Raw genomic sequence first — 27,102 nt, 5'->3', positions numbered from 1 at the left:
TAATAGAGAGCAACGGTTAATACTTTCCTCTACTGTAGGATTTTGCTTTTCTCTGAACATCAAATGTTGCTTTAAGTGCAATATAATGTGCTGCTTAGGAAAGCGTTTTTCCTCTTCTGAAGAATGTATTGATTTTCATGGTGTACAATTTACTAGTACATGACTTATTCTTTGGCTAAGGTGCTCCGACATAAAACATAGAACAAGCATTTCAAAGTGTGAATCTGTAGCCTCTATGGCATTGCTTTTTAACACCTGGCATTATTTTTCTCAGTCCCACAAATGGGCCAGAGGCAAGACCCAGAACTTTTACATTCACTGCAGATTGAACAATTTGAGATTGTTTGATCTCCTAAAACTACTGGAATGCTGTAGTATCATATAACATAAAAAGAAGTGTGTGTCCATTGAGGCTGCTTACTAAGCACTCGTTCCATCTAGAAGGGTAAAGACAGACACTTGCTTTTTGATTGGCAGGTTATTAAATCTCATATGGGAGATTTGAAGGCAGAGCTGCAGTTCTGATATCAAATACATGGATCCTAGCAACATACAATAACACATCCATCACCTTTCTGGACATGGTAACTCACCTCCAACTGAACAGTAGTAGTTGTCATAAATATTTTTTTCTCTTTCTCAAACCATCAGGAGACACAGCAGTACAGGACAGGGATGTCTACATGTGGGCCTGTTGATGTTTGTTATTGACTGGTCCATCTGTAGTAGATATTAAGTTTCTTCAAAATGGTTAAATATGGTTTTTATCCTGAGAAATTCATACATCTCCAGGAGGACTGACCCAATGCTAGGCAAATAGGGACCATACAAGTTTCCATGATTAGCTTACTGCCCTGCTTAAAGATTACAACACCCTCAAGAATACACCACAACACACCCTTGCCATTCACTTTAATCTGGCCCAGAGCACAATTAGTTGTTAAATATTGAACTTTGGGAAGCCAATAAGTCCATTTTGGTATAGCTTTTAATTGTGTTCTCTCTTCTAGATAAATATAAACAGTGATGGGGTATGCGTTTGCTGTGATATGCAACATCACACATCTGGCTGCAGTAACCCTGGCGAAACTCTGAAGCTGAACCCTTTGCAAGAATGCAGTGCTGTAAGACTGACCCTCAAGGTAGGTCACATCTAATCCTGGTACAGAATATGGACCGAATCTGTTGAAACCAAAAATGTGTATATTCTGCTGCAATCTCACACTGACATTATTTTATTGCTGTATGTTTACAATGTCAGCTTAATGCATACATTAAAACCCCAACCAGCGTTGGGGTTACTTGCGGTATCTAAAGTACAATATTATAAAAATGAATATTTGCGTTCCATCTAATATGCTCATTTAAAAATACAGTTTTGTCCTCTTCTGTCAAAGATTAAAATGTATCTGTTTACAGACTTTACTAGCTACTTTGTATATCAATAGGAACATTTCTGAACTTGTATAAACATTATATCAAAATAATATATCAATAGTTGCTGCAAACTATTCTGCACCATTTCATTAAAAAAAAATCAGGATTCGAACTTTGCAGACTTCAAATCTGTGACATATACATCATTTATAAAATATATTGTATTTAGAGGATCATGAGAACACTTGGTATATATATATATATATATATATATATATATATATATATATATATATATATATATATATATAATATTTTGTACAAGCTAAGCGTTAACTCAGCAGCATCTATTAATACCAAATAAGACAATATGTACCAATTTCTCTTTTTTTTTTTTTTTGCCAAATTTCTTTCTAACTGGGAAGTGATTATCTGCACCTGCATGCAATGCAGCTGTGATGAATGAGACAGTACAGCACTATAACAATGATGTAATGGCCTATAATAAACCAAGGGAAAATCCATGTGCAAACTTCAGTGCCTATTCCAAACTTTACAATGGCAGTGGTAGTACGTGAACAGAAAAAAGCTCAATGCCAATTTTAAAAACATGTATCTGCAGAGACCCTATGGAGTATTTGTGTGTATATGTATATATATGTATGTATGTATATATATATATATATATATATATATATATGAAATGAGAATCATTGGAATAAAATGAATTAATACATTTTTGTATATATAGGTATATCTTAGGCAGGCCCAGGCTGAAACCATCGTGTTAAAGTGCTTATTATTTAGGGGGGTGGGTTGCAAACAATTGTTAGAAATGTTTAGTTACTTATAAAGAACAGGTATGTACATAGGTAGTTTTTAAATGTTTCATCTGTGTGGAAGAGTGAGCTATCAATATTGTCGCACCCATTTACTACTTTCATGATGAGTGTCCACTGACGGTCACCTTGTCTTGTATGACATAGCCCATCATAGCCCATCATTACTGCCCAACAGTCTTTTTCTGCAAAAGCCACATAAAACGGGAAATCGGACAGACATTCAGCTCAAGCCAGGCTCACTCTGTGACAAATCACTGCATTGTATAATACAACCAATGTAGGTTAAGTGGGAATTCCTCAAAAGCCGATCTTATCCATCACCGTATTTTATTCAAGACAAAAATGATACAAAAATAAGAGGATTCAACCAAGAAAAATAATCACTGTAGTGCTTGTTGTTTCCAACATTTTAGAAGCTTTTGACATCTTGCATTCGATAGTTAATGAATTAACTGCTGAGCTTATAATTTATGTTATGATGTGAAACCAGTGATAACAAAGGTTACAAACATCAACATATTTAATAACCTCTCAATTATAAGGGGCTTCTGATTTTCTTCAGTCTTCTGCTAATCCAGTATATGCCAAAAAAGCAGCTCATGCCTTTTATAAAAGGATTACTCCTATTAAATATGCTACGGAATTTACAGGTTGTGTTCTTCCTTGACAAATGGTAAAAAGAAAACACAGAGAGAAAACAGGATAAGTGAACTATTTCACCAAAGCAACAGATCTTTTACTAACAGAAACCATAGGGGACTGGTGTAAGATTATACACTTATCTATGGCGCGAAATGGAAATCAGCCACAATGTCATATATCCTACATTCTATAATGCTGAAGGAGAAGATGGATCAAAGACTATACACAAGATGAAGCTCGCTCATTCCACTGCCCACGTCATTTTTCCCACCTAAACGATGAGGGACACTCAAGGAGTCTGGGCAATTATGTGAAAGGAATGGCATTTAGGAATGAAGGAGGTGCAGCATGAAAATATTTAATGAAGGAGAACCCCCCCGCCAAGGAAACATTTTGGGGCGTTAATGGCTTTTCGCACATCCCCAGTTGGCATGTTATTTATGCAACTTTGTTGTGCTGATCCAATTTAAGGTGATTACAATACCTTCATTTAATGGTTAGGCTAATATAGGGAGATTAATGTTATCCTTCTCTAAAGGAAGTGTCAGTTTTTGGCAGACGTTTTGGCAGATTACACTAGTAATGCCTTTTTCTTGGCTACAAATCAAAGGCATCCTAGTCTTCATTTCTATGAAGCCAGGAATGTGCTTACATATAGATTTCTCAATATGTGAAAGTACATGTTTTACCATTAACACCATATGCTAATTTCCCAAAACACCCTACTGTAGGGTAAAGTTCAGTTACCTTTATTAATGTCAGCTTCCTTTTTTTTATTTATAGTGAATATCTATTGCTCTATTTCAGCTTGTCTTCTACTAGAATGTATGACACAAAAATCTCAAGCAGTGGCTACCAAACACACTATCAGATATCCATTTAAACATTGTATAGAATATTGTAAAGGTTAGTGGAGAGTCTGTATTGTAAGGTTCAGTAATTGTAGATAATTCTTCATAAAACCTTGTTTCCAGTAGAACACCTAAAGAGGGTGTAAAGGAAATTAAAAAATCTCTAAAAAAAAAATTTATACTGAAATTATTTTATAACAATTTATATACCAATGCAGCGTTTTGAATAATTTTATACAAAATATAAAACTTGTCTTGATTTAGTGCTGGTAAGATTGTGTCTTTTTTTCAAATTATTACAAATAATTATACAAAGGTTTATTCATTGAATAAGGGGTTGGCAAGAGAGTCTGCACTTTTATCCGACTGACTTTAATATACATAATTATAAAAGTCCAATCCCAGCAAGCTTCTGCTCCCGGAATAGTTAATATATACTTATATCGGTGAGAGTCACGTCACTAGTGCTGCCAACTCACGCTTTAGTGAATAAACACAACTGTGTCTGTATGTTGAGTGTAGTGTCCACGACAATGGCTGTGGAGGCACGTAGTGCGTAAAGGACACAGTAAAATGTATATCACATAGGAAGTTGTTGCTTAATACTGCATGTACAAACATTGTTTGTACCCCAAGAACACATACTGATGCTCATTGTTAGAGTCTGAGGACTGCCTTGGAAGGTCTTGGGAGTAATTGGCAACAAAGGCAACATAAATACTCATCTAAAGCAATATGCTGCAATATTTCATTGGGTTATATAACCTAAGTTATTAATATTTTTGAAGACCCCCTGTCATGTCCACGTGCTGACAATTTAATCAATGACTCAAAGCCACCATTAGAGAGAGGTATTTAGATATAGTGTTTAGAAATCAATGTATTTGTCATCGATACATTGTTATAAATTGTAGAAAAGTAGCAGGAAATAACTAAAGAAGGATGTTGCCTTTTCTTATAAAGTAGCATAGCAATTTAGGTTAAAAAAATAAGACCTTCTACCTATCCTTCCTGCTTTTGATCCAAAGGAAGGTAACCTCCCCCTGCAAAGTTACCGTATTGGCTCGAATATAGGCCGCACTTTTTTCCCCCACTTTAAGTCTTTAAAGTGGGGGTGCGGCCTATATTCGGGGTCTAGCGCCCGACGCCCGGGACATGCAGTCCCGGCCGCCAGGCAGGCAGCGGGGTTAGGATACAGATCCCCCGCAGCGGTGCAGGGGACCTGCATCCTACTCCCCGATACGCTCAGACAGCCTCCCCTGCCAGCACTTCCCACGGGGGGGGGGTGCCGGCACGGGAGGTTGTCTAAGCGTATCGGGGAGTAGGATGCAGGTCCCCTGCACTGCTGCGGGGGATCTGTATCCTAACCCCGCACGATGCGTTTTACCTCTGCCCCCCCCGGACTTACCGGAGCAGACTCCCAGGTGTCCTGCGGGGCCGGCGGGGGACATCTACGCAATACAACTTCCGGTGCCGGCACATGAAGTTGTATACGCGTACTGCGTAGATGTCCCCGCAAGACACCTGGGAGTCTGCTCCGGTAAGTCCTGGCTGGCAGGGGAGTCTGCTCCGGTAAGTCAGGGGGGGCAGAGGAGGACAGTGGTAGCATATCTCGGGGAGGGAGGACAGTGGCAGCATATCTCGGGGAGGGAGGACAGTGGTAGCATATCTCGGGGAGGGAGGACAGTGGCAGCATATCTCGGGGAGGGAGGACAGTGGTAGCATATCTCGGGGAGGGAGGACAGTGGTAGCATATCTCGGGGAGGGAGGACAGTGGCAGCATATCTCGGGGGGGCGCAGAGTGGCAGCATGTTTTTTTGGTGCTTTTTTAAAGAAAAAAACTTTTTCTTTAAAAAAGTACCAAACTTTTAGGGTGCGGCCTATATACGGGGGCGGCCTATATCCGAGCCAATACGGTATCTTTAAATAGGAAGGGTAACTGAAATTGATAATGGTAAAGGTACACATTAAGTAGTTCTGATTAGGAATGAACAGAATGAAAATGGGATTAAATCCATCAGGCAGCCATGAGCATTAAGAAGGCAGCTCACACTAAAGGCTGGTATCAGCGTCAATAATGGCACACAGTAAGAGCCATCAGGCCCTAGCATTTTCCTGGTTTAATGGCCAGCTTTTTCAGATTTTTTGCAGCCCTTGAGAATGTTTTAAATGTTGGGCATAGTTTGCTTTGAATATTCCGGTTTAATGTGAATCTAATGTTTTTCAAAAAGTAGTTACTCCAGGGTTGCCATCAGAATTAAACTCAGCTCTAACGTACATGCAGCTGCCTGGAGGCTGTACAAGTGGTAATAAAGTCCCTTTATAGTGCCATCAAGAACTTGCCTGGTTTGCCCGATGGCCAGTCGGGGCCTGCGTTGCTCCATACACCTTTTTCTCTCACTTTACGGCAGCATTATGTCTAAATCTGATCATGGAGCTCGTTTAGCAACAGTACATGGAAAAAGTGTTGGTTGTATGTCCTGGCATACAACCAACACTTTATCAAGTGGCCTTCATATGCCATCACTGTGCAGCTCAGAGCTTGGGTTTTCTTGGGTGTTAATGTATGACGCTGTGATTAATTAAGAAACAGTGCTATTACTTTAAGAAGAGGGGTTAAACAGTACTGGTTTAGTGATCATAAGATGGAACAGTTGTACCAGGTCCTTTGGTAAGTCTAGTACTCCTGAGCAGTATGAATCTTTGAAAGTAAAACAGTAATTTAAGCAGACTGTATTTCTGCACAGGTCCAGTTGCTTTAGAAACAACTACTGATAACTGCTTAAAGCTATATTACCTTCATCTAGTAAGTCACTATCTCTTTGTAACTTTAAATTTCTCATCTGATTTCTGCCAAAAAATGGGACTTTATATTAGTGGACCCCAGGGAAGTTAGTTAAATCTCCATTTATCCATTCCCTAGCAACATGCTTAGTCGGCTTCAGATGCAATAGATCTTGCAGTGTGGAATTGTTATGTTCTCCTTGGTTCCCACATCTCATGAGTTTTAAGATCCCTTGGGAAGCCAGCTTGAAGCGAGAATAAATGACACACTCCAATGAGATCTTGGCTCAATCTCAGATCCTCCGTAACGCATACTCTATATATTTATGCATCAAACCATCTGAAACAAGAAGACTTTTGCTTTTCAATCTCTCTGTCTTATTTTAAGGCTGCCTAGAGAATACAGACATTAGCCTACATACGTGAATCTGAGCCTAAGTGATCAGCAAAAATATAAATAAAAAATGTGCTAAGAGCTTCCATGAAACTCCCTGACATTTTTTGAAATCCCTTCCTAGTTTTTAAGACAGGATAGAGTACAAAAAAATCAAAAAGGCATATTTTTGTTTTTTATTGAAATATTATAGGAAATGCATTTTGCGAGAAGTTTTCTACAAAATTCTACCTCTCTGTAAATACTTCAGTTGTCAAAAATAGCTTGAATTAAAAAAAAGAAAAAAATGAAAAGTGGCTTTTGTGATTCCATTACATAAATGGATTTGCAAGACATATTATTCTGGATTTGTACAGTAAGTCATTTAAATGACTCTTGTACCGACAGGCCCAAAATGTATATCAAACTGCTCTAGGCGTGGATATGGTCTTTAACTGACAACTGGGAAAATTGCTTTTGATTGAATTTCTTCTTTGTGATGCAGGGTACACTCTTTCTGCCTGTTCTACCACCCCCTCAGTTTCTTTATGGCCACCACAAAGGCTATTCCTCTTTTTTGTGTGCCATGTCTGGCAGTCTTTAGCAAATGTTCACTCTGTGTCCCATCTCCTCCATCTGTCTTCTAATTCTCTGAGCCAGAGGAAACTATGGGTATATGGATCCGTGGTGGGAAGATATTGTCATGCTTATAAGCATATACTATATGCAAATATACCTATTTATGCATAACTAGTAGACTTGTGCATTTGTTTTAGTACTAACTTTATTTTCAACGAAAACGCCCTGTTTTGCGCGTTCGTACAAATCAGCGGAAACGGGGGCCACCTCCAACGAAAATGACTATTAAAAGTCATTTTGGCACCATTACAAGCAATTCTGGCCTTTACCTTGATGAGGTAAAGTGGGAGGGACTGTGTGTGGGACGCTACATATCAATGTGTTTAATGGGGCCAACAACATATGGGAGTTTTTCCTTTTTTTCACTCTGGCCAATTAGCATTTACAAGAGAAAAGGGACAATCATTAGATATATATGTCCTGACCCAATTTTAACAGTAGCAGCAGTTACAGACTGATGGGAGTTGGAGTGTGAAACGGTGACAGGTTAGCAGAGGCTGAGATTAATGCTCATTACTCATATAATACTGTAAGTTTATTTTAGTGCAGAAAATGTACTGTTGTAGGGTGGATTGGAGAAGCTGTAGTGACTATTGTAGTCTATTACAGGGGCTACAGCAGATATGTTTGCCCTGTTCCTGAGCTGAGTTTAGTTGATTAAGACAGTTGCCCATTTATGCTACTAGCCAAACCTGTAATTTGTGCACAAGTCAATTTTTTATTTTTCTATAATATCATCTATTATTCTTCATTGATAAATAAATATTGCTGACCAAACCTGGCATTATAATAAATAATATTGGGGAAATCTCCACATGCTCCACATGGCTGCCTCTGATGTGCCAGTGTCTGCCTGCCTGTCCAGGGGAAGAGGCTGTCCCCGTGTACTTGCTTTGGTTCCACTCTCTTGTGGAAGTACTCCAACAGGCCAGAATATTAGCGATCAATTCACGAAGAAGAAATCCTTCTTGAAGTACTTCCACAAAATGGCGGCGCCATGGCACGCACAACGGGGACAGCCTCTCCCCTGTTCCTCGAATCAGGGAAGAGGGTATACACGCCTTTTGTAGAAGCAGTCCTAGAGGCCTAGTTAACAGAGCAGATAGTGGGAAGAAGTGGGCGATGTAAGAAGAGAGAAGAAGAAGAGACAAGAAAAGTGGGGCTGCGGAAAAATAGACAGGGACACAGAAGAGGTCAGCAGAGAAGGTAGAGAGACATTGAGAGAGTGAATAAGAGTGTGAGAGAGCATAAGTGAAGGTGAGAAATGAACCAAAAACAAAATGAAAAATTTGTCCGAATCAGTTTTGGTCCATGTGCACAAGTCTGATATTTGCAATCCTCTCTACATATTGGTATTTCTCAAAGACTTCTATAAAGAATTCATCTTTTGCTAGAGCAGAAGGGAAATCATAACACATTTTCAACCTTATGTCATAAAACAACATGGAAATTACTTTTGATACAAAAATAATGGTATCTAGAGATTTGGGTTTACCGCAAAGGTCCATTCATTATCATCACATAAGGATATAGAAATAAAAAAGAGCCAATTATTAAGAAAATAAAAATAAAAACTGATGCTTTATTTGTCTATGCCAGAGGCATTGTGTTCTTTCTGAACAATAATAGCTATCTCCTCAGCCAAAATGTCTCAAATGTGCATTATTAAATTACCTTCTGACTTTATGGATTCTATGATATATAATCCATAACAAGTTTTGGAATTAACTCTTTGCCAAAAATAAGTTAACTCTGCTTTGATATGAGCTAATGTGTAGTTTTGGAGGCTCGTGGGAGCTGTAGCACCCGAATCCTTACCTAGAACTGCTCCTTCACAATCAGTTCTGCTATAGCCATTGACAACCTGGCCAGACCACTTCACATGACCTGGCAAGGAGCCTTAAGGAGATTTGTGGCTAGAAAGTTCTTGATTTCTTATGCTAACCTGCAGATATTCTAAAGCTGTTTTTAATATACACACATAATAAAAGATAGACCTATATTATGGATGCAAATTATTTGTATATGAAAGATTATTTTGTGACATTTAATAAAATATATGCTCCAAAGTTCATCTACAGTAGAAGGCAAGGAGTTCCTAGTTTGTGCTGCAGAGAAGAGCCCTTGTGATTAACATTTAGCAGTCTCTTTAATGTATGTTCCTGTACACATATTATATTGTGTATTTATTATATATTAATAGTAATTTATTATTAATACAATTCTTAACCTAGTCTATTTTTTACCAGCTAGTGCAGAGTCCCCCAACGTTATTGCTCATGCTAGTTTTGGCCAATATCCTGTCTTAAATATGTTACTATCTTCAAGAAGTTTTTGCTTAGTTTTTGTCATTATCCCTATGTAAGATATAATTCTAGCCCTGTCCTTTTTAATAGACCCCCACCACATCACATGTAGATCAGTGCCCCCATCATATATGAGGAACTTACATATCTTATGAGGTGTTGAATATCGAAGAGGACAAACTCTAAGCTAGTGGCTATAAGTGTTTTTCATTAAAATTACAATGTAAATAATAATAGCCTTCATTTCATACCAGAGTTATGTTATATGCCGATTGAAAGAGAACGACACAAATTTTCCAGAGATTTAAATATCTGTGCGTCAGCCTTGGGGTTAGTTTGCATAATCTCTGTGTTCATAAGAATTCAACCCATTTGTTTTCATTTCTATTTACCGTGCCTGCACGGTTTTCCTTTTCTAGCAGGGATCGGTAAGGTTCTTTAGATAAGGAAGTCAGTGTGTGTAATCTGCTTCCAGTGGAGATTCACTAAATAAAACAGCATGGCAAATTTAATTAACAAATTGTGTACTCGTGTGTAGTCGGGGAACACCGCACTTCCTCAAAATATATTCCTTCATTGTCACTGCTATTATGAAAAAGAGACACACAATATATATAACATAACTCAGGCTCTCCTTATATATCCCAATATCCTGAGCTTATAATGATACTTAACGCCACAGCTGAACAAAATGTGCTATTCCTTTATCCTTTTGTTAAAGGCAAGTATTGTTGTCAAGGCCAACTATATTAGATTTTATGGCTATTTTCCAAATATTTTTGACTACTACTTATGAAACCATAGGCGTTACGTGTAAATCATTCCTTTGCCAAGGGTGAAAAATGATCTTATCTCCATAGCATGCAATGATATGGTTCCATCAGCAACCAAAATTGTTCTGGTGTATATGTGTGTGAATGTGCATTACAGCTGAACTATAGATCTACCAATGACCAGTTTAAAGCAGCCTTATACCTCACTGGTTATTAAATGAATGATAGTTCATCATTAGTTCCACTGGCTGGGGCAACTTTAGAGAAAATACCCATTAATTGCTAATTTAGTCATAATTTGGTAATACTAACAATAAACCCTTTTCCCACCCATTTAAGCCACCTAGAATCTACATTGGTGGTGACAGAATGATGACCCAAAAGATCTCCTCTTAAGCAGTCGGTAATTAAAAGGCACTAGAAGAGGCTATAAGGCGGCATGTTCTGTACTTGAAAACTTTTAATTTAAGATTCTTTATCAGTTTTAAGTATGCCCCGAGATCAAACTAAATTGACCATAAGGTTATAAGTATCTTACTACAAGCTGTGCGGAAAGATGTAAATTTGTCATTTTATCATTTTGCCAGAAGTGCAAATCATCTTTTTTTTAAATAAAAAGCGAAATAACATTGGAGAGACAGTCTGCATGCAAATTTGGTGCCTGGTTGGAAGCAAATTAGTGCATTTCTCTAAAATAATAGAGAACACAGCGCTTAGTTCTTGTTGAATTATCCGACAGTTCCTCAGCCTAAGGTTCCAAATGTTCTTGCTGCGCTTTCCAACTAAGAATAATAACGGTGGCGAGAGGTGTTGAACATCTAAGCATATTGGTGTTTAAAGTTTAGAGGGAAAGGGCCAATTAGCAAAATGAACTTCTATGAACAATGCACAGAGAACCAAATTAATCATTCCTTTTCTCTCAGGAGTTTGCGACCCACCAGGCTTTGTAAGAAAAGACTCCAGTGGAGCAGAAACATGTAATCATTACTGCTGACTCACGGATTGCCGTATTCCCACTTCAGGGCACTTGGATTCATATGTTTTAAGACTGGAACATTTCGGTTTTTTGTAACTTTAGAAAGCAAACACTGTTCCACATAGACAGCATATTGTGTTATGGCCTGTAAAGAAACTCAAGCATATATGTCATCTAATAAAAATGCTGTCAGGGTCCTAAGGCAAAGATATTTAGCCTCTCCAGCACTCTCTTTTTGTGTGTCACATGTATACAGGCAAAAAGCAAGCATTCCCTAAGTAATTATAAAGTAAATATAATTTTTGTGATAAAATAAATATTTTGAGGCAAAGTCTGGACATTAGTGAAATCCCTAAAAGTTTTGTTTTTCTTAACAGTGCATTTAGTTACAAAAGCCTAGACTAGAATAATACTTTTAAGGTAACGTCTAATCAGGGGAGGGCTGGCAGCCTAAGGCCTGGGGGGCAAGTCAAGTGAAGTGGCTCCGCCCCCTCTCACTCACCTTTCACCCCTCACGCTGCTCCCATCACTATGCGGCCATCAGACTGCTGGAAAACTTATCTAAACGGCTGCTGGGTGCTGATTCCACCGGCCGGAGCTACTTTAATACTTTTTTTTATTTATTTAATATGCCGGATCGGCTTGCCATATTAAAAATAAATAAATAAAGTATTAAAGTAGCGCCGGCCGGCAGCATCAGCACCCAGCGACCGTTTAGATTCGATTTCCAACAATCTGATGGCTGCATAGTGATGGGAGCAGCGTGAGGGGTGAAAGCTGAGTGCGAGGGGGCGGAGCTTTCACCCCTCACGCTGCTCCCATCACTTGGCGGCCATCGCATACGGCCGCTGGGTGCTGATGCCGCCGGCCGGCGCTGCTTTAATACTATTTTTTTTTCATTTAATAGCCGATCCAGCTTGCCATATTAAATTTAAAAAAAAGTATTAAAGTAGCGCCAGCCGGCGGCATCAGCACCCAGCGGCCGTTTAGATTAGATTTAGGGCGGCCTGGGGGGCAATTGCCCCCCTGCCCCCCGGCCCAGCCCGCCCCTGCGTCTAATTATTAATAAACTGCAATAGCTATATCTATATAGCTACCTACACTAAAGTAAGTACCGGCAACAGTAAGTATTTTAAAACTATTCTTCGCCGAAGAATCTAGAAACTTAATATGTAGATTTGGAAAGGATACGGAAATATCAGCACCTTGGACAGCTGCCGTATACATCATTTCCAATAAACCTAATCACTGCTTCTCTGCTTGGTTATAGCCACCTTCACAGCAGCCCTAAAGCAGCAACAGGACCGATGTGTTTGGGACAGTCTTTACTTCTCCCAAAACTACCTTTTTAATTTACTCTTGACTTTTCAGATATTGGTTAAACCATAGGTAATCCTGGTCAGTAATTGATAAGTGGCTAACAAGTGTACGATTTAGGTAATCACATGACTAGAATAAATGATATTGGGCAACTGAACTTCTATTCTGCGTAAAGCAGAATGCAAATATGGACTATTTACTGAGTAGTGAATTTTAATACGTTCAAGGCAGGGCCATCGTATATCCGTATTGGCTCGGATATAGGCCGCCCCCGTATATAGGCCGCACCCTAAAAGTTTGGTGCTTTTTTTAAAGAAAAAGTTTTTTTCTTTTTCTCGCACTCACCACTCTGTCATCCCCCCTGGAGATATGCTGCCACTCTGTCCTCTCCCCCCCCCCCGAGATATGCTGCCACTCTGTCCTCTCCCCCCCCGCCGAGATACGCTGCCACTCTGTCCTCTCCCCCCCCTCGATATGCTGCCACTCTGTCCTCCCCCTCGATATGCTGCCACTCTGTCCCCCCCCCCGACTTACCAGAGTAGACTCCCGGGTGTCTTACGGGGCCGGAGGGGGACATCTATGCTGCCGGCACCGGAAGTTGTATACGCGTATTGCGTAGATGTCTTCCGCCGGCCCTGCAAGACACCCGGGAGTCTGCTCTGGTAAGTCGGGGGGGGTTAAAATGCATCGTGCGGATGTTCACCGGCAACGGTGCATCGCCGCTGCCGGTGAACGTCCGTGCGATGCGCTTAGACAACCTCCCGTGCCGGTACTCCCCCCGTGGAAAGTGCTGGCAGGGGAGGCTGTCTGAGCGTATCAGACAGTAGGATGCAGGTCCCCTGCACCGCTGCGGGGGATCTGTATCCTGACCCCGCTGCCGTCCCGGGCGTCGGGCGCTAGACCCCGAATATAGGCCGCACCCCCACTTTAAAGACTTAAAGTGGGGGAAAAAAGTGCAGCCTATATTCGGGCCAATACGGTACATCAGAACAAATGTGTACTATGTGTGTGAATATATACATACATTGCATAGGCATATGGCTATCCTGAATCTAAAGAAACTAAGGGCTGATTAAGGTTTAAGCTTTTTACATCTGAAAAACTAGATGGGACCAATGGCAGTCAAAATCCATGCTAGAAACAGGAAATTAATCCAGGTTCTAAAACAGTGATATCATTTAAGAGCTAAAGAGCTATTTAAAGTGATACAATAGTGCAGTTGCCATAGCAACCAAATTGGTATTCATGGCGATTGCTCCATTGTCACTTCTTTGCCCACTAATTGTTTAATATTTGTAAAAATATTGCAATATTATGTTATATGTTATTAAATATATAAGGTATCCTACACTAAAGCCTTTTAATATCTGGCGTCTTCTCCTAAAACATATGCTAGTGTTATAACGGTAATGTTTGGTTTTTTTATTATTTAAAAGCTAGCAAAATGAACATTTTTGTATATTAAAACAGAACAGTCCACCGCCTTACAAGACGTAATTTAAATGTTATCTAGCTGTACTGTATAATTAGCGAATTATTTCAAACTTCTCAAGTCAGTGGCCTAGCAGCACTCTCTTGTCTTGCGCTAATTAACAACAGTTGAAAGGACCGAACTATGGCAATTATAATTCTTTAAGGAACATTTAAGTTGAAACACATCTGTCCTTGAATTCGGAGTGAAAGGTGTACGTAGTAATTTCATGGGTGGAGAAGCTTTACAGCTCATTATCTTTATTCAGATTACCGTCCTGCTGAAAACGAAACTCTGCAATTGAAGTCAGCAAATGATAAAAGTTGTTTTGAAGTCATTTTAAAAAATGTGAACAATCAATAGTAGTTTTTAAAGCAATCCATTGTTATTGATCATTGGCAAAAGCGTGTTTTTTTTTTCTAAAAAGTGCAATTTCATAATCATCTGATCAGTATAATTACTGATATAACAGCCCTAGAGAATGCAGAAGACTTATCTTATTTGTACAGCATCCTTACAAAATCCGAATAATGTGTTTTGTAGTAAAATGGTTCCTATTATGCGTGTCGTCGCAGTTCCGTGTTTATGGATGATATTAGTGTTGACTTCAGAACACTGTGGAAAGAGATGCTTAATGCATGTTATTAGCTACTGACTACACTGAGCCGTGGCCTCTCAGCTACTCAGTAAAGTTAATTTGCGGAGTGCGCTGACGGCATTTTAACATGTAACTGAAGCAAAAATGTGAAATCATCATTCCCTGCCAGAGAAAAAAAAATTAGACATGAAAGTTTTAGGATCAGCCTACGTTATATTCAGGATTTTTTTATGATGGTTTTCTTCGCAGAATTAGGTGGGATTTGTGACCCAAGACGAACCATGGGTGGTGTGAGACCCTGGCACAAAAATTCTAGTGGTGGTCCCTTCATGGTCGTTTGGGAATGGCATCTGCAGCAGTGTCAATAGACACATTGTCTCCTGAATAGCAGTGGTCAACCTTCAACATTATGGAAAATGTGTTGGGATAAGTTTATTGTGGATTTGGGTAAAAGCACGTTCCATGTTTCATTATTATTTTTTATGGGAAAGTAGTACACAACAAGAACAATTGTAAGATGGGGAATTTGCCCTATTTGCTTATTTCTATTTATTCTATAGTTCTATAAAATACGTTTCATGTTAAGTTTGTGCTTGTACTTTTAGATATAAGAATAATGAATGTAGCTTTTAAAAATAATAATAATCATATAATAATAATAATATTGATTTTTAACTTTCTGTGTTGTAGGCGTCCGTTATCTTTTTTAATAGAAAAAGGCTCCAGGCACTCATGGGTTCCATCATGAGTGATAGTGATAAAGACCTCATCGTGAGGTCGAAACGTTGTTGTTCATCTCTTCCAATAAATCTGCCTGATGGAACCCATGAGTGCCTGGAGCCTTTTTCTATTTTGATTTACTGGGGAGCTGGCCCTTCCTGGCACAGCTAAGCACCTGAGTTCCTGTGGGGAGTGAGTACAGATTCCTGATTCTGGTGACTTATCTTTTTTAATGTCATGCTAAAATGTGTATTGTCTCGATAAAGGCTATCACTGTGGATATGAACTATAATAAATGGGATGGTACCCTGCATTGACTTGAAATGAATTCCTACTTTTTTTAAATGGGGACTCAACTTGCATCAGTTTCTTTTGCTTCTGTAAATGAGAGAGAATGCCCTGACTTTAGATTTTCTAGAGCCAGCATGCGCCACCTTGCTGCTCCTATTTTTCCAACCAAGTTCCTAGTGTCAAGTGGTGTATACAGCAAATATCCCTAATGGCAACTTACTCAACAATTACCTATTCATTTTAAATTAAGTGGTATTACCCTTTAGCCTTGTCAATAGCTCCCCGTGGGGTACATGTACTACAGGTTTAAGAAACCCTACCCTAATCTAGGATATAGTCCCCCAACAATACTAAACAGAGCCAAATCTAAACTATAATGCTGCTTTATATTGTCACATTCACAAGATCCTGCGAGCACTGGAAAATACATTGTCGGAAAATACATTTTGCTAATTTAATAACGTAGATATACATATTATGCAAATAGCATCATTGCTTCCGAAAAATCTGTAGCAAAGAAGCCCATTTGATTTGATTAAAAAAAAACATTTTCACAGTTACCCAAGGCTAAAAGACCTTTTTAAATATGACAAAGATACAAATTATCCAGGGAAACTGTAAATGTAAATATATGTTTATTACTCTTTTGTGAGCGTACAAACCTTATTAAGAAGTCATTTCGCATGATTTATTTCTAAAGAATCCACCTCTTCTTCAGGCTAACATAATAAAATCACACTCAGTATGCAAATATCATGTTTACAGAGCTTGCAGTCTAAAAGGGTCCCAGTAAGGGGCACACTACAATATGCTGGCACTTTCAAAATAAACCGATGACGGTAATATATACCCCCTACTTCCATATCCTCCATATGGGGATGATTAATAAGGTTTGGTTCTGTTAAACTCTAGCTAATCAGATTTTCCATTCTCAGAAGCCTGGTTATTGCACTGTCCCTGTTTAGATGCCAGGCCTTGTTAAGGATACAAATCTATCCCTCTTTCCTCCACGATATTCCTATTTTCTAAGAGCTCAGAATGTTTGCTGGGTATGAGAGTATCGTAGAATCTGATGGCAGGACCATTCATCCCATCTAATCTGCCCGTTTTTTCCTGGTGTAAACACTCAGACCTTAATTAGGATAGCTAAATGTCTACCCCATGCATGTTTTAATTCCCTCACTGTATTATCCTCCATCACTTCCTCCATAAATCCTCCATTTATGACCTCATGTGCTAACGTTTCTTGATCTTTGAAATAAACTTCCCTCCTCTCTCGCTATACATATTGAGATTCCTTAGTCTTGATTTTTAATTTTTTTTTCTGCAAATCATTCAAGCATTTAGTATTTGTTAATTGCATTCAATTTATTGACTGTTCATCTAAATGTCTTTCTCGGTTTAGCTGAAAGCTGGAAAGTGTTTTTTTGTTTGTTTTTGTTTTGATTTTTCATCAGTTTTTTCTCAGTACACAAACTGACAAAATTCTAATATAATAAAAGTAATTTGTATGATTAATGTATGATTACTGCATGTTATGACAATTCTGCATTTTAAAATCTATTGCTATATATATATATATATATAGTAATATATTTATTGACATGCTTTATTTTCACTTCAAAACATCCACAATTTCCTCCACATTTAACAATTGCAGCCATTGTTGCTCAGCGTTATTCAGATACAGTAAATGGTTATGAAGAGTATTCTACCACACAAAGGCCTTATACAATTTAAACATGGTCATTTTACTAATGGTAACTGTGTTTTCGAGATATTTCATAGAGTATCTCTCGGATAATGGGCTGTGCATTCTGTAGATTTAGCTCTTAAGCTGCGTCTGTACCCATTAGCAAATGAGTAGCATGTACGCGATGGCTCAACAACATGTCAATTGTAACAGCATCACATTTAGGAAGATTGGTATTTTACTTAGAGTACTGAGGCAAATTGAAATATACTTAAAAACATTACTTGCATGGATTTGTGCATTAATTATAGTATGCTTGTATATATTTAGAATCCTACCATGTTTCCGTTTGCAACAAGTATTAAAGTAAATTAACTAGGTGCAAAAGTAAATATTCAAATAAACCCATTGAGCTATCTTTATGATATGTTATATCGTTATGCATGATAGAACAACTAAAGGGATTGACATAAACAATGTTTATAATCTACCGTATTTGCTCGATTATAAGACGAGGTTTTTTCCAGAGCAAATGCTCTGAAAAATACCCCTCGTCTTATAATCGAGGTCATCTTCTAATCAGACCTCATTCTGCTGGGGCCGTGCTGCTTACCGTGCTTTGGTCTGTGCCACCAGCAGCAGGAGAACAGGAAGCTAGCACAGTCCTCACATAACTCTACCTCCCCCCTCCTTCCTCTGGGGCGGGGCCAGAGAAGTTGCTCGCACAGCTGGGCCCCTGCAGAAGTCTGCGAGTGGGAGATCTGCAGTTCAGGTAAGGGGGTGGGGGAGGGTTTTTGTGATTAATGTGTGAAGTATGTGTGATTAATGGAATGAATGAGTATTTAAGTGTTTGTGAATGAGTGTGTGTGTGATAGCATGGATGTGTAAGGGGGGTGGTGGTAGTAGCATGGCATAGGGAGGCTGTAATCACACTACTATCATCCCCAGGTTCCAGCATGTACTGGCTGCCTTGGCTTGATAGGAGTGTGATTGCTGTTAGCATATATATATGTATACCTCCAGAAATGCATTTTAACCCCCTATATGCCACTCAGCCCCATGATATGCCTTTTAACCCCCTATATGCCAGAGTGGCATATAGGGGTATAAGGCATATCATGGGGCAGAGGGGCATATAGGGGGTTAAAAGGCATATCATGGGGCACAGTGGCATATAGGAGGGTATAAGACATTTCTGGAGGCAGAGTGGCATATAGAGGGTTAAAAGGCATATCATGGGGCACAGTGGCATATAGAAGGGTATAAGACATTTCTGGAGGCAGAGTGGCATATAGATGGTTAAAAAAGGCACATCATGGGGCAGAGTGGCAAATAGGGGGGTATAAGGCATTTCTGGGGGCAGAGTGGCAAGCCTGGGGGCAGATGTGCATAACTGGGGGGGGACAGGTTGGCAAATAAAAGGAAATAAAATATATATATTTTTGTCAATCATAGCTTTTATTAAATAAGAAAAAATAGTTAACATGAATTAATATTTACTAGTAAAACTTTTTTCCTATAGGGTAGTCTTATATTCAGGCTTTTTGTTTTTTCCCTAAATTAATATTTTGATTTTGGGGGGTCGTCTTATAATCAGGATCGTCTTATAATCGAGCAAATACGGTATATACTGGAAAAGTACATACAGGGCCTGATCATAACAAACTGCCCCCACCACTAAAACCACGCCCACACCCATTATGTTATATCACAATTAACTGATCTCACTCACATTCTCATTCACACTCACTCATGCTCTCTCACAATATCTTCCTACCTTCTCCACCAACTGCTTTGGTGTGCCTGTCTCCTTTCCTGCAGCTCCTTCTTCTGTTGCTGCTTCTTGTTCTTATTTCTTCTCACGTGTCTTCTTTCTTCATCCACTTTTCTCTGAACCTGGCCTCCTGGATCCTATATTTGGCACCCCCTCATCGACCCTTTGCCCCCCTTAACTCACATACACACTGGCATGCATAGGCCAAAACACATACGCCTCACACACTTACACATACACATCCATGCTCACACATATACATTCATGCTCACATACACCCATGCATGCTCAAGCCCATATACATACACATCCGTGCTCACACATACACATCCGTCCTCACACATACACATTTATACTCACACATACATATTCATACTCACACACAAATACATACACGTCCATGCTCACACACACTTGCACATACACACACATGCTCATACACACTTACACATACACATCCATGCTGAAACACTTACCAATACACATCTATGCAGCCTTGCGTTTAATTGCAGGGTCACATAACCTCATTATGTGACCCAGCTATGTTCCTGCTTCCTTGGTTTCATGCAGTATACCTGGTGCACTTCTGGAAAAGGGCAGAGCTTTTCCTCAGATGGAGGAACAGGGGAGAGGCTGTCACTGTGGCCCTGCCTTTTGCAGAAGTGCATGAGAGGCCAGAATAATGCAGATAGATTTGTGGAAAAAGAGAGGTGCAGAAACGCTCCAATTAATTCTTGATGCAAAGTGTAAGGAGCCACCAGGACCCATGTAAGGGGCAACCCTGTGTACATGCATTTATCTCCTCAAAAATGTAAGCGTATAAGTAGATACAAATAGTAACAAGAAATTTGTGACATCACCATGTGGTACCATATGCAAATAATTTTTTTTCCACTGAAGTAGCAATTTTCCATTTGGTGCCTCATAGATGATGTAAATAGAAAACTCATTCTATCTTTAGCTCTCCATAGACTAACAGTTCACATTGTATAGCTTGATATACAGTATGTGTTCTAAATACTATGAAAACAGGGATACATACCTCCTATGGAGGTTACTTGCACATACCAAATACCTGAAAAGCATTAAACAATTAAAGCAATTAAACACAGTGGGGCATATGATCGACAAATTGGTCTACCACACACAGCACACATTACTCCAGTAGTACATGTGCAAATTATTTAGATGGAAATACCAAAGTGGCAACATTTATTTTTTTAAGTCTCATTTAAAAACAACTTAACAATCAATAACAAAAATTAGGAAGATTCGCAAAAAAAAACACAAAAAAACCCACTTGCTGACAATGCTATATTTTATTATATAGCAGTCTGCTTGAAGCATGTAAATAATGTCATAGCCAGCAGTTTTCTTCTCACTGATAGCACTGACACTGAAGCATAATTTTTCATAATGACTGTATTGATTACTGTTCCCAGTAAGGTCAGTCATTAGCAAAGCTCCGCATTTGACATTTCAATTTAATTATCTAAATGCACAGTCTTTGGTAAAACTGTATGTGTTTTTTTCCCTTTTCTAAATGGCTGTTGGTGTAATACAAACTTGCCTGCATGCTTATAATTCAAATTTTAAAAGCGCTCTTACTTAATAGGAGTTTTTCAAGCAGAAAGCAATGCACTAAATTGTTCTAAGTGTTTGAAATTGAACATGTTTTGCTTAGCAGAGTGACAATAAGCTACTGAATGCAATGTTTCTGCATACTCAATTATATCCTGGAGGAGTCTGTGGGAGGCTGTGGAGCACAGAGCCTCTGTTCCACTCATTATTTTATGTGTAGGCCAAGTTGTTTTCCCACTAGGTGAGATGCGAGAGCAAAGGGACTTTTAAAATTTCCAGCAGTGCAAGCTTTAAACCCTGTCAAGACAGATTCATCCATCTCACATCACAACACATTCTGCCTCTCTCCAGTCCCATGGGAGGTATTCCATCAAGGCAAACCATTATTTGCAGGTGAGATACAACGGCCTCTTTAAAATCAGACACAGTGATCATGATTAATCTGAGAGCAAAGCACTGATTCTCATTTGACATTTGTATATCATTCGCATTATACTTATTATATATTTTTTTTGTCTTTATAGTTGCTTGGGGTCTGCTGAGCAATTAGTAGAGGCGTATCATCTAGTTCATATTTAGCCACAATTGTTAAGGGTCATATAGCCTTTCAGTTTGGTTATTTATATATGTCTTCAACATCAGTCAATAAATGGTCCTATTTATAAATGGCTCTATTTCTAGAAAGAATGGGTATTGGCTTTCTCATCCTCTATTGTACATGTACCCACCACCTATAAATGAAACAGCACATTATCTTCAATGAACCGCTGAGGCAGGAATTATTTGCACGTTTCCAAAGGTGATGTGGCCCGCTCCTAAATCACAACACCTAAAGGACCACTAAGGACTATTGTTGTTTTCAGGATGATATAAAATAGGAACATGTGATTGCATTGTTCAGTAATCCCTTTAACAGTTAGCCATAAAGAGTAATATTTCTTATTTATTTACAGAATGTTTAAAATGTAAAAGTGTGAAAAAAATCTATTTACGAAAAAACAGCTACTGTTTATTGAAAAACAGAATAATAAAATAACAAGGGTACCACTGCATAAACCAAGGACATAGACACAACACCAAATGATGCCAGTTATTACAATCACTTCATATTTGTTTTCTGTACTTTTTGGCACATACCCATTATTGTGATTCAAGCCTTTCCTGCAGTGTTATAAAAGTTGATTTTTATTCCTAGTACACTCTCTGATATAAAAAAAAAAGAAATCAAGGGCAAGGGACTGGGTCGAAACATGTAACGATGTGTGATCCTGTGCCTCAGAAGCAAATTTAGGGGTTTGCTAAGAAATTGGTGTAAAAAATAAATATTACTGCGTAGAAAGGATTGTAGCATTAGCAGTTCTAGTTTGAGGTCACCAAACCTTTATTTGGTGAGAACTGCTTCATGTAACTTTGCATACCAAATATAATTTTCCTTTAAGATTTATATCGGTTTCGAACTGGACCATGGGAAGTATCTACAACAGTATAAGTACCGCAGGTTTAGAAATGCTACATTGGAAGAGCCATTATCTCACTACTTTCCTGCTACGTACACAGAAGAGAGAGCAGTATGTTGGGCTGAAAACTCAACTTTTACAGTCTAGCTACATGCTTTTATGGAAGGGCTTTTTGTTGTTATTTCTACCCTTTTTAACCCCTTCGCGACCTTTGCCGGTTCAGGACCGTCATGGTCAAAAGGTCAGAGAATGACCTTTGACGGTCCTGAACCGTCATGGGGTTAAATCGGCTCAGAAAGCAATCAAAGATTGCTTTCTTCGAGCCGATCGTGTTGCTGTAATGCCTCGACATAGAGGCATTCAGCAACGCAGAAAAAAAACCTCAGGGAGCAGTTTGATCGCTCCCCGGAGCTTTTTTATTAGTAAAAAAAAAAGCCGCCGTTTCTTTTAAATATGGCGGCGCCATGCCGCTAAAAGCTTCGTTTAAGAAACGATCAGAGGTCGTTTCTTCCACTCAGTTGGTGTTCTTGAAATGCCCCGATATCGAGGCATTTCAAGAACACCAACTAAGTGGAAGAAACGACCTCTGATCGTTTCTTAAACGAAGCTTTTAGCGGCATGGAGCCGCCGGTTAACTTACCTTACCAAGATGGCGCTGCCCTTCTCCTGGCAATGGCCTCAGAAGCGATTTCAAATCGCTTTCATCACTAGGGGGTGTTGCTGGATGCCATCAGCATCCAGTGATTGACACCCCAAGCCTAAAGATCACTCAGGAGAGTGATCTTGATTTGTTCAGTCAAAGGCAATGTTTATAAACATTTGCCTTTGACCGGTAAAGATCTGCCTCCCTCCATCACTTGCTTTTAGTGAGGGAGAGAGACAGATCGTGAGAAAAAAGCAGGTACACTTTGATAAAAAATTATCAAAAATAAAAATTTACACAAAAGGCTCTTATAAGAGCCCCTCTTTTTTTTAACCCCTTCCTTACTGTTGATCACTGCATAGGCAGTGATATTGCACATCAGCACTTGCTGTTTGTGCACTTTTATTTTTTCCACATTTTTTTATACTTTATATTTTATATTATTCCATATTATTTTTAGGTACCATTAACCCCTCCTTTACTGTAGATCAGTCCTTAGGGATTGATCCCATAGCAGCAGCGCCTTTTATTTTACTGATTTTTTTTTTGTGTTTTTTGGCTAGGGGTTAATTTATTTTATAATGCAGCGTGTTTATACTGCTGAGGAAGCATATGAATTTTTGGCCTCAGATTCTGAGGCCACTGACACAGCGTCAGATTTTGATTTTGGTCAGTTCACAGATACATCTAGTGATGTATCTGTGGCTGCTGGGTCCGCTGCCACAAGTAGTGGCATTGCACCCGAGGAGTGGGTAGTGCCTAATAGGTATACACCAGCTATCCCTCCTTTTACTGCAATTCCTGGCATCAGTATTGATGTTACAGGATTTACCCCATTGCAGTTTGTGCAGATTTTTTTGGGAGAAGATGTCTTGGGAGCCATTGTCTCCCAATCCAACATCTATGCCCAGCAGTGCCGTGCTGCTAGCCCTGAGTCCTATTTTTCAAAGCAGCCATGGACCCCCATAGACGTCCCAGAATTTTTAAAATTCTGGGCATTAACTATGCTAATGGGAATTATAAAAAAACCCTCCATCCGCTCCTACTGGAGCACTAGCCCCATCTTTAGTACCCCAATTTACACCCAGTCCATGGGTAGGAGAAGGTATGAAATGATTCTTCATTTCATGCATTTTAGCGACAACAGCCTCTGCCCCCCTAAGGAGGACCCCCAGTTTGATAGGCTCTATAAAATCCGCCCCCTAATTACCCATCTCGCTGCCAAGTTTGCAGAGGCTTATACACCTGGAAGGGATATCTGCGTGGATGAATCCCTGATGAAGTATAAAGGAAGGTTGGGATTCAAGCAGTATATTCCTTCCAAGCGCTCCAGGTATGGCATAAAATTGTATAAGCTCTGCGAGAGCAGCACTGGGTATACTCAGGCCTTCCGGGTTTACGAGGGTAGGGATAGCCACCTTGACCCTCCAGGTTGCCCAGAACATCTAGGCACCAGTGCCAAGATTGTGTGGGACCTAATATTCCCACTTTTGAACAAAGGCTACCACTTGTATGTTGACAACTTTTATACAAGTGTCCCTTTGTTCAAGTTGCTGTATTGTTTCGATACGGTAGCTTGCGGTACTATTAGAAAGAACCGCTTGGGTTTCCCACAACAGCTGGCACGCACCCGGCTAGGAAAGGGGGAGACCTCAGCTCTACGCCAAGAGGAGCTTTTGGCATTGAAGTTCAAGGACAGAAAAGAGGTGTGCATGCTGAGCACCATCCACGGTGAAAGAACCGTGGAGGTTTCTGTCCGTGGCAGAGCTGGGGTCACTAGAAAGCCAGTGTGCATCAGGGCCTATAACAAGCACATGGGTGGAGTTGATCTGTCAGATCAACTCCTACAGCCCTACCTCATTTTGAGGAAGACAAAGGCCTGGTACAAGAAGGTTGCAATTTATCTAATGCAAATTGCAACCTACAATGCTTTTTTGTTGCATGAAAAAGCAAATCCCGGAATGACTTTTTTGCAATTTCAGCTTCGAGTAATTTCGGATATCTTGTACCAAGATGCACCTGGTCCCCGGGCGGTGATGGAGTCTAGCAGAATTGGGGCTACCCATTTTTTTTTTTAAATTCCTCCTACAGAGAAGAAGCAGAATCCCCAAAAGAGATGCAGGGTATGCTACAGCAGGGGGCAAAGAAAGGACACCCCATTCTACTGTCCAGATTGCCCTGGAGAACCTGCACTCTGCCTTGGTAACTGCTTCAAGCTGTACCACACGGCTGCCCATTTTTAATTTTTTTTTTCCTGCTCTACATTTGTATTTTTTCCCCATTTACTGTTATTTAGATGTTTTTTGCTGCGCCATTTTTTTGCACTAATTTGCACTGACAAGTGACCTCTGTGTCTTTCCCATGGCATGAGGGACCGCTTAAGGTGCTAGATCAAATCCCTTCTTGGAGAAAGGCCAGGCTTTCTTCTGCCCCATCTGAAAGTTGGGTACAAACCAAGTTTTGACCGGATGTTGTAAACAGTGAATTACGCATGTCTTAAATGTTACAGTTTAGCCCCCACACAACCTGCCAAACCCATGCATGTGGGGTATCGATGTACTCAGGAGATGTTGCTGAACATATATTGTGGGGTTGTTTGACTATGGCATATACCAGGACCTGCATATTTATAACTAAATTACAATTTGTGTGAAAAAAAAATTAAAAAGAATTACTATTACAAAGTTTGACAAAGTGTAGTTGTATTATTGGTGCATGGAAAGGGTTAAAATAACAGCATTTGGTATACCCTGGGGTGTCTAGTTTTTAAAAATATATGGTTTGACGGGGTTAAATTGAGTTAACCGGCTTCAAAGATATTCCAAAGAGGAGATGGAGGCAGAATGACCAGATGCTAAAAGTCTGTGTTGAAAACTTGAATTACGCATGCCCCAAAAGTAGCCTTTTACCAGCCAAACAATCTGACAAACCCATGCATGTGGGGTATCGATGTACTCAGGAGATGTTGCTGAACACATATTGGGGGGTTGTTTGACAATGGCATATACCAGGACCTGCATATTTATAACTAAATTACAATTTGTGTGAAAAAAAAATTAAAAAGAATTACTATTACAAAGTTTGACAAAGTGTAGTTGTATTATTGGTGCATGGAAAGGGTTAAAATAACAGCATTTGGAATACCCTGGGGTGTCTAGTTTTCAAAAATATATGGTTTGAATGGGTTAAATTGAGTTAACCGGCTTCAAAGATGTTCCAAAGAGGAGATGGAGGCAGACTGACCAGATTTGTTAAAAAAGATTTGGAAATCATAAAACGCTGCTTGTACTTATTGCCCTATAACTTACAAAAAACAGCAAAAAAACATAAAAACATTGGGTATCTCTAAACTCAGGACAAGTAGTAGAATCTATTTAGCTAGTTTTTTTACTTGCTTTTTTAGGTAAGTAAAAGATTTTTCAAATAAAAGTCATAAAATGTGTTTTTTTTCAATTTTTCACCATGTTTTTTAATTTTTTTATAGTAAATAAGATGATACGATCAAAATGCTGGTATCTGAAGAAAGCCCATCTTGTCCTGAAAAAAACAATATATAACTTATGTGGGTACACTAAATGGGGGAGGAGAAAATTAAAGCTGAACACAAGCACCACAAAAGTGTCAAAACAGCCTCGGTCCCACAGGGTAGAAAACGAAAAATGAGCCCGGTCCTTAAGGGGTTAACAAGGGACCTTGTAAACAATTCATTTCAATTAGTTCATAGTTATGAGTTTGGGTGTGACAGTAAGGGCATTACCCAGAATGTCTGTGGGGTTATTGTCATTTACTCTAACCATCTCCTCATGAGAGTGTGATTTATGAAATAGTTAGAGATGGAAGAAGGTACATATGAAGAATGTAGCTGGTGCCACAGAGCCATTGAGTCACAGTGAAGCTGTTGTTGAGAGGGACCTAGAGATCACCAATTCATTGCCTGTTATCATAATTTATTTCCATGACCTTCTTTGCTATGCTCAGTTGAAACCTGCAA

General features: G+C 39.3%; 1 protein-coding gene and 1 non-coding gene across 2 annotated transcripts in view; both read left to right on the top strand.

Annotated features, from left to right (window-relative positions):
• Window positions 1–27,102, top strand: part of ENTREP2 (endosomal transmembrane epsin interactor 2) — a 284,256-nt gene that overhangs the window by 199,406 nt on the left and 57,748 nt on the right. Inside the window, exon 4 of the mRNA XM_053464225.1 lies at window positions 1,011–1,142. Within this exon, the coding sequence (XP_053320200.1) occupies window positions 1,011–1,142 (132 nt within the window). The remainder of the gene's footprint in view (window positions 1–1,010; window positions 1,143–27,102) is intronic.
• LOC128492970 (small nucleolar RNA SNORA35) lies at window positions 25,441–25,565 on the top strand. Its single transcript, XR_008354178.1, has one exon. It is a non-coding gene; the product is annotated as a small nucleolar RNA SNORA35 (small nucleolar RNA).

This window comes from Spea bombifrons, chromosome 4 (assembly GCF_027358695.1).
Source record: "Spea bombifrons isolate aSpeBom1 chromosome 4, aSpeBom1.2.pri, whole genome shotgun sequence".
Lineage (NCBI taxonomy): Eukaryota > Metazoa > Chordata > Amphibia > Anura > Pelobatidae > Spea > Spea bombifrons.
Note: the sequence above shows the minus strand (reverse complement) of the source record. Positions and strands in the feature narration are given on the sequence as shown.